Source organism: Acromyrmex echinatior, chromosome 15 (genome assembly GCF_024713525.1).
Source record: "Acromyrmex echinatior isolate Ae372 chromosome 15, ASM2471352v2, whole genome shotgun sequence".
NCBI lineage: Eukaryota > Metazoa > Arthropoda > Insecta > Hymenoptera > Formicidae > Acromyrmex > Acromyrmex echinatior.
Genome location: NC_141866.1, coordinates 7,070,411 through 7,079,621, shown reverse-complemented (window position 1 = coordinate 7,079,621; position 9,211 = coordinate 7,070,411). Strand labels below are relative to the sequence as shown.

The 9,211-nt window shown below is 27.5% G+C and overlaps 1 protein-coding gene across 5 annotated transcripts; it reads left to right on the top strand.

Moving 5' to 3' along the window:
* Positions 1 to 295: 295 nt before the first annotated feature.
* LOC105147026 (uncharacterized) lies at positions 296 to 8,476 on the top strand. Of its 5 annotated transcripts, XM_087414110.1 has the most exons (10): positions 339 to 401; positions 744 to 810; positions 1,691 to 1,779; positions 2,568 to 2,687; positions 4,490 to 4,697; positions 4,916 to 5,391; positions 5,955 to 6,132; positions 6,220 to 6,441; positions 6,930 to 7,159; positions 8,180 to 8,476. In XM_087414110.1, exons 1-10 carry the CDS (start codon positions 375 to 377, stop codon positions 8,345 to 8,347), a joined length of 1,785 nt encoding a protein of 594 aa, XP_087270236.1. In that variant the 5' UTR covers positions 339 to 374; the 3' UTR covers positions 8,348 to 8,476. The 5 variants fall into 5 exon arrangements, with proteins under 5 accessions (XP_087270238.1, XP_087270237.1, XP_087270236.1 ...); XM_087414112.1 differs by lacking the exon at positions 744 to 810 and having other exon boundaries at positions 296 to 401; XM_087414111.1 differs by lacking the exon at positions 2,568 to 2,687 and having other exon boundaries at positions 336 to 401.
* The last annotated feature ends 735 nt before the right edge of the window (positions 8,477 to 9,211 follow it).

Sequence of the window (9,211 nt, the reverse complement as noted above, 5' to 3'; positions counted from 1 at the left end):
TAATTTCTTAAGTTATAAAAAAATAGCCTATATAAATCTCTAACGAAATTTTAAAGAATTATACTTTAGAAATATATAACTTGATATTTATTATATTTTTAACAGACACCAATCAATTTTTAATTGCATAGCATTTTATGTGAATTATACTTTGTTCAATAATTTACGTCATACTTAAGTTAATATTAGGAAACATCAAGTGACCAGTATTACGTTGTATTAAGAACAATGGCTCCACAAAATTTATGATTTGCACAGTTGTATAGTGCACATGTCAATTGTACAGTTTTTAGAGAGAGGGATATCTAGAACTATATATGGCAGACCTGTAATAGGTAGACAGTAAATAACAGTCGACTTTTATTCACGTTCATATGTGTTTCGTTCTGTACTTGCCTATTGTAAGTTTCTCATAAAGAATAATCTTTACGTAGTGGAAAAGCTGTTTCCGGATATGGAATCTTTTCTTTAATGCAATTAGTTATATTGATTTTTATAATAATCGATTTTATCGATTTTTATTCAAGTTCAAATGGATATACCAGTTGCATCGACTTAGTAGCAACTAAAGACGTTCTGTTCAAATTTTTTTACAAACATGTCATCTATCTGTATTATTTTTGAATTGTTGTTTAGAATAATTTATTTCTTCTAATAAGCAATTGTTTTTTAAGCATATTATTAGTTTTATAACATATAATGACAATTGTTCAAAATATTTTAGTATTTTTCTTCTTATTCAGATATATTATACTCAAAAAAAATATTCTGCCGATAAGCGAGGAATTCCTCTTAGCATTTTCTCTAATTGTAAGCAAAAAATCTTACATAAATCAGGTGCATATATTTATAATACGTATTCATCTATAAAAATGAGGAAATGTGAGTTACGTCTCATCATTTTTTAAGAAGGAATATGCCAAAATTTTTAATTCACTTCGTTTTCTCCATATGCAAATCTTTTTTGTCGCTTTTAATAAGTTCGAATAATAATTTTCTTCATTACAAATAATAATCTCTGAATGTAAGTAACAATCTCTGATTAGTGCATTCTTTTATTAATGTGAAATAAAGTTTAGAGCAATTTCAAACAGAAAGTGATCTTGAGTATTATGAGAGTATTATAATAATATGAATCAGTATTGTATACAACTATCTAATCAGCAGACAATATTTTGAAATATATAATATAAATTTCACGATACTCAAAATCAAGATCACTTTCCTTTCGAATTTTTTCTCTACTAAAGTTTTATTTGTTTATCGTAATATAAACAAATAAAATACTTTTTGAAAAGTTTTATTGCTATATGATAATTAAGATAAGATTTCTTTTAATAATTCTCTATTTAAACATTAAATACAATAGAGAATGCTAACACAGTCAAAGTTAGATGTTTTGACTAATACAATATATTTTTTTAAATCAATTTATTTCAGATTGCGCATAGTTTTTGGACTTTCACAATTAGTCTGAAACTAATAATTTCCTCTAAATTAAATTAGAAAAACTGTAAAAAACTTATTGCGAAAAATATTATCTCAGCCAGGATTCAAATACAGGACCTCTCAATTTTTTGTTCTTTATTTATAATTCGATTTATAATTAATTCTATTAATCTCATTATTTTTTAAACCGATTTCAATTTATTTTGTGCATGACCATACATAGAATTTGTTTATGATGCAGTGAATCTAAACTCAGTGATATTGATCAACCGCGTTCAGGGTTTCTCCGATTTGCAAAACCCGAATATTTTTGGCAAAATGGATGTAAAGGTAAATATAAAAACGTTCTTTTACTTATTAGGTGTTGGAATTAATTCGTAGCGTTTTTTAATGAAAGAATGTTATTTATTTCACATGAGCATTAAAAAATACATTAATGAAAGTACTTCCCATCACTTGTAAAACGCTACGAATTAATTCCAACACCTAATACTTATTCTAGCTATAGATATAACCCTAGCTGTACACACTGAAGTCCCAAAAACCTTAGTACAATTTGCTAGGTCAAGATTTTTTCATGTTTCTGAACGTTTCTTTTCCTTTAAATCTATATATCTCAAAGCTTCTTAATTCTATCGACACATTACAGACTTGTTCCTTAATCAATTCTCCATCGATAAAAATTAATTCAAATATGTCCATTTTTATGGAAGTTACGGTAACAAACATAGATGGTATCTCAGGGATCTGAGTATGTTTTTATCAAGGATAGAAAGAAAGAGTATAACATAGCTAGAGTTAATATTCATTGTCAAAATCTTTAGATACAAAGTAAATTTTCATCAATATATTCGAAATTTTTTAAAATTATATATAATGGAAAGTAATATTTAATGCTTAGCAGTTGTTATAACAATCAATCTTCACAGTGCTATGAAGTATTTTTCTATCAAGGCAGTAGATTGAGTATATATTCAGTGCATTGATGAAAACGCGAGAAAATACATATTAATTAAAGTCAAAGTTATCGTCAATGTATGGATTAACGTGAAACATATAGCTTAATTACAAAGAGTAAAACAAGCAATTGAAATAATTTAACTATATGCTGTTAACAGAATTTTATTGTGGAAAATGGCGTTTATAAAGGAGAAGAGACGCATCAGTCGACTAAGTATAAGAGCCTTGGAGAATTAATGTGGGTTAGCATTACAAGTCATGAGGACAAAATTGCACATGTGAGTCAACGTTTACATGTAATATTAATTTTTATATCTGCAGGAAGATATAACTTTTAAAACTTATAATGTTTTACTAAAAATGAAAAAAGTTTAAAAGTTTTAGAACAATAAAGAGCAAATTAAAACTATATTTTTAATTTTAACATTTTCAAAAATATTTGAAAACGTTATTAAAATTTAAAACATAGTATTAATATGCTTTATAGTAGTAATAGTATACTACTATACATATAACAAAAAAAGCAGACTAAAACTAGCTATTTCTTTATAGAAAAAAAGGAAATAAAAAGTGTCACTTAAAAGCCAACACGGTTAATGGTACGCAAAGAAATTTTTATTAATATTTAACAAATATGCATACGTACATTTCGATCAATTATTTAGGTCCTTAGCAATGCAAATTACAAATATAAGCTATTGATAATACATAAATATACCAAATGACAGCGAATGTCTTATAATTACGTGTGGACAGCGCATGATGTCTTGCCTAATGGTCATCTAATTATTGCAGAAGTCAGAGTTGCGAACAAGAAAAAGTCCATAAATTAGGAGTATTATAACAGTGGTTGATTATTAGATAAATCAATGTATAAACGCCAGTGATATATAATTAAAATGCCTTCCAAACAATGTATTGTCATCTGATATAACTATTCAAACAATATGAAAAACAAGTGCTGATAGTACTCAGTATAAAATAGCGTTGTGTTAAATATATATAATTTAATATACAAGATACAAAAAGATGATATAAAAAATTTTTGAAAAATATATTATAATATGAAAGATATAAAAAATAGCATTCTGTTGAATTTACATAATGTAATATACAAGAGATGAAATATATAATAGCTGAATATAATGTCCAAATTAAAATTAAATGATGTGAAATATAAAATTATATAGAATTGAATATAGAATTGAATTATGTCAAAAATAATACAATAGAGTAATGATGTTATATTATATAATATCTTAACTTATATAAGAATGATACGGAGAAATTTTTTAATGCTGCTGTGACAAATGAAAATGATATTAAAGCGAAATAAAATTTCTTAACTATATTGTTAACAGTTAAGGCAATAATGACGGAAAATATATAAACAATATATAAACAAATATACAAATAATATATAAATAAATATTCTTATATTTATAATGTTCTTATAATAATAGGTCAAGAAGCAACATGATTTTTCTGAAAAAAATTTTTTTATTTGAAAATTTTTCTGAAAAATAATTAAAAGGGTAATTTTCATTGTTTTTTTTAGAAAAAAATCAAGTTTAAAGAAATTTAAAAGAACTACTTATCTATAATTATATATAATTGTGTATGAACAATTTTTTATACATTTTCCTAAATTTGTTTTTTTTTTAAACAAACAATGCGAAAATTATTCTTTTAATTATTATTATTTTCAATGTTTTCACATTATTATTATTATTTCTGTTACGCTAAAATATAATTTTACAAATGAAAAAGGAATACGTGAACATGTATGGACATATTTTACATATGATTATACATGTTTATGAATATTTATGTATGTTTATACATATTTATACATATTCATGCATACAAAATTTTTTAGAGATTTAAATTTAAAGGTTTTTTAAATCAAACGGAATACGAATCCGATGCCAAAATTGATAAATTCAAAATCATGATACTTCTATACAATAATTTTTGCAAAAATCTGAATATTTTTCAAATTTTAACATCCGCTATGTTAATTTTCGTTTATTAATTAATTCTTTAATTTAAAATTTTACATAATAATAATATTATATAGTTGGATGCACATACTGATGAAACATTTACATATGCGGAGTTGCAAGATAAAGCTGTGAGATGCGCTTTATGGTTACAAAAGCAAGGAATCAAATGTGGCGACGTTATTAGTGTGTGTACGAGTAATCAACCCAACTCCATAGTGCCTTGTATTGCAGCGGCATATGTTAACGCAATCTTTAATCCATGGAACGAAGATATGGACTTATGTAAGATTTCTCGATAATCGTGTATATCAAATATTATATGTTATCTTAAACATTTTTATATATTATATTAGATTACACAAGTGTATTTTTAATAACAATGAGCACGAATAAAATTTTCTACCTTGCGATAATTAAACATAATTTTTTCTTATTTATTTATTGATTATACAGTAATATTTAACATAATACTTCTTTATTAATTATAAATTTGTTACCAGCAACTGCATTGCACGTTTTACAACTGACTACGCCGAAGGTAATCTTCTGCAGCGAGAAATCTGTGGGTGTTATTTTGAATGCAATGAAAGAGAAAAATTGCAATCCTATGGTGGTGGTTTTCGGTAATCATGACAGCACGATTTCGTTGTCCGATATCCTAAGGAATTGTAACAATGCGGAAGCTGCAAATTTCCGCTATGTTGAGCTTGACGACGTCAAAAAGACGGCATGCATCATACATTCATCGGGCACGACGGGAATGCCGAAGGGCGTCGAATTGTCTAATCACACTATGATATTCATGAAGGACAACGGTACCTTGGATATGACAAATGTACCAACACTTTGGTTCTCATCTCTTTATTGGATCAGCGGAGTAATACTGAATGTGAAAGCGATTTCGCATGGTGGCACAGTGATCCTTTATTCGCAATTCGACGAGGACATGACTTGCCAATTAATTGAAAAATATAAAGTAATGTTATTTGTCAACATTTAATTTTTTTAAACTTAATTTATTGCATAATTAAAATTTAAGTACAATTCCTAATCTTTAAGATTTTCCGATTTAAAAAATAATGGAAAAAGAAATTGATCTAAATAACTGCCATATTTTAGTCTGCTGATATAGATTTTTTGCAAAATAATTTTTGTAAGTGATATCAATTATTATAGTTTTTTCGCGAAATTGTATAACAAAATTGAATCAATTCCTTTTAAACAAATTGTAATATTTTTAATGTATAGTTAAAATAATTCATAATATATAAAAACCTTTTGTTATAATAATAATGTTACAAATTTCCTGTCAAAATTGTTCATCATTCGATGAGACCAATTTATAGGAATGTATCTTTAATATAAGGAGTGTATCTTTGTAATATTATTTTGATTTTATTGTTAAGATAAATGTAAATTGCTACTGTAAGGAAATATATTATATTCATAATCTTTATATCTATTTGTTACATTGCATAATTATATTTAAAAATACACAAAGTATTAAAATTTAAAAACGTAACATTTTTATCTATTCAGGTAGCAGTTTTGTTTCTTAGCTCGAGTATGATAAACCGATTTGTCAGAGCAGGTTACGTAAAGAATTATTCATTACCATCTTTAAAAGTTATACTAGGTGGTGGTGCAATAATTAAACCAAAAATACAGGAAGAACTAAGACGTTGTTTACCATACGTTCAGATATTACAAGGTTATGGTAAATATCGTTAGAATGCGATAAAATATTAGTACACTTAAATTTATGTTATGTATATTGAAAAAATTTGTTTTCTTGTGTTATTAGGAATGACAGAAGTCGGTGGTCTTGTAACATGTCAATTACCAAATCACAAAGACGGATCTTGTGGAATAGTAGCTAAGAATATGCAAATAAAAATTGTGAATCCTGAAAGCAGGAAAGTACTTGATCCGAATCAATCGGGAGAAATATGGATAAAATGTGCAAACATGATGAACGGTTATTATAGGAATCCCGAGGCGACAAAAAGTACAATTGATGAAGAAGGTAAACAGATTATATGCATTATTAATTAACAATAGAAATAAAATTTACGTTCGACTGCCAAATGAACCATTTGTCTATCTTGGGAATATTTTTTTATAACTATTTTAAAAAGTTAATTTTTATTTACAATTTAAAAAATTAATATTCATTTAAATCATAACATTTAAAGAATCATTTGCAGAATATTAATAATAAGCAAATAATTAATGCTGTAAAGTATTGTATAAGAGAGAACTACAGTACAGACAATCCAAGAACTATAATAATTGTTTCTTTAAATAGAACATTTTTTGAGATCAATCGTTCGTTCTTGAAAACTTATATTTGAGAAATAAAATTAGCATGAGAGTCGGAGGATTAAAAAGAATTAATTATAAGTTAATTAATTGACTAATGCAAACCGAATAAATTCTGTACCATAAAATCTAAAAGTATGTAACTAGTAATAGAAATCTAATACCACGAAAATAAACGTAGAACTCTTTCAGGATGGCTGCACACAGGCGATATCGGTTATATTGATGAAGATGGAGAATTGTTTATTATTGATAGGATAAAGGAACTCATAAAGTATAGAGGATATCAGATCTCACCCGGAGAAATCGAGGGTGTCTTAATATCACATCCAGCAGTGCTAGAAGTTGCAGTAATATCGATACCTCATGCAACAGATGACGAACATCCTCTTGCATATATTACCAAAAAGCCCGGCGCCAAGGTACAATTTTTTATTACGATATGATAAAGTCATAGAATAAAAATTTATAAAATTAAATGTATTAGTTATATCTACATTTGTTTGTGCTAACTAATACAAAATGCATCTATTATATACAGTCTAAATAAGAATAATTGCAAACCCATTTTAAGTATTCTAAAAAACATTGTTTAAAAAATATAGTGAATACAAACTTATTTATAATGATAAAAACTTGTCTTTGCTAACGTTTTTCACTGTTGCATATAGCTCTTAGGAAAAAGTGTTTTAATATATTGATTAACTATTCACCAGCAACTAATGAAATCATCAGTTGCCGAGTAGTTAATCAGTAAATTGAAACACTTTCCTTAAAAGAGTAATAATGATATAATATTAGATGCTTTGAAATGAGTCATTAATATTAATTTTTTTTCTTATAATATAAATCCTTTAATATTTTTATATTATAAAATAATATACAATTTTATATTTTCTTAATTACATTTAATATTCTCTTAATTACATTATCAAGATTTTTTTATATTCTAACTAAAGATTCAAGTACGTAACTTTCTTGTTTCAGATAAATAAAGTTATAAATATTAATGTAGATATGTCAGACAAATATCATTATTTATACGTGTATATTATAATATATATTTTTTAACTCTTTCGCTCCGAACGCCGGATATATCCGGCATGCACGATGTGACTCACAGCGTCGTGGCTAAAGCTGGCAACAATCGCGATATTTTTTGGATAGCCATTTTTATACCCATTAAATTTTTATCTTTATACCCATTAAATAAGTTTATATCTTTTATGTAAAAATTATGAGTACATTGTTTTAAAGAAAAATCTCTTTTCTTCCAAGATACACTGTCCACGCGTAATGTGTATACTTTCGGCGCGGGGTCCCGTTCAGTGGCGCTACGGCAGACCGAACCGCCGTAGCGAAAGGGTTAATGCAGAATAAAAAATATTTATTTTTTATATTTAAGTATTCTTTATTGTAATGATTAAATTGTGTTTTTGCAGGAAACGGAGCAAGACTTGATAGACTTTGTAGCAAAAAATATGATGGATCACTACAAACTTCGTGCTGGAATTATATTTTTAGATGCCTTTCCGTATACAGGTTCAGGGAAAATTGCAAGGAAAGATTTAAAAGAAATGACTAAAAAATTATTTAAACGCACTAGTTAATTATACGTCTTAAATATATAATATATATGTATATATAATTGCACTACACTCTGTCGGATTGTAGACATTATAAATGAAGCAAATTGACATTTGTTTGCTTTTATAAAAAATTATCAGAAAAAAAATAAATTTTCTTAAAAATTAAAACTAAATCCTACACATATATATATATATATATATATATATATATATATATAAAATATATATATTGGGAGTGTGAATAAGTTCTCGCCGTTTTTTTGTGAAAATAAATCTTTTATAAAAAAAAATAATAAAAGAACAAGTCAATTAAAGTATTGCCCATCGCTGGAGACAACTTTGTCCCATCTTTCTGGCAGCATTTGAATTCCACGTCGAAAAAACGACACTTCTTTTGCGGCTATCCACGAATCGATCCAATTCTTGGTATTTTCGTATGATGGGAACTGCTGCTCAGACAGGCCGTGCGTCATCGATCGAAATAGATGGTAATCAGAAGGCGCAATGTCTGGTGAATACGGCGGGTGGGGTAGGACCTCCCACTTCAGCGTTTCCAGGTATGTTTTGACCGGTGCCGCGACATGCGGTCGAGCGTTATCATGCAGCAAAATAACCTTATCGTGTCTTTGCTCATATTGTGGCCGTTTTTCTTTTAATGCTCGGCTCAAACGCATCAATTGTCGTCGATAGAGATCTCCTGTGATGGTTTGGTTGGGTTGGAACAGCTCGTAGTACACTACCCCCAGCTGATCCCACCAAATGCAGAGCATGAGCTTGGAACCGTGTATATTCCGCTTTGGCGTTGATGCTACTGCTTCGCCGGGCTTAACCCACGATTTTTTATGCTTCGGATTACTGTAGTGTATCCACTTTTCATCACCAGTG

Bases quoted from the DNA above. Each gene is read 5' to 3' on its own strand.
- LOC105147026 (XM_087414110.1), top strand. From the start codon at position 375: ATGTGTTTCGTTCTGTACTTGCCTATT. The intron at 402-743 runs GTAAGTTTCTCA...CTTCTTATTCAG, and splicing joins TCGTTCTGTACTTGCCTATT to ATATATTATACTCAAAAAAA. The intron at 7,160-8,179 runs GTACAATTTTTT...GTGTTTTTGCAG, and splicing joins CCAAAAAGCCCGGCGCCAAG to GAAACGGAGCAAGACTTGAT.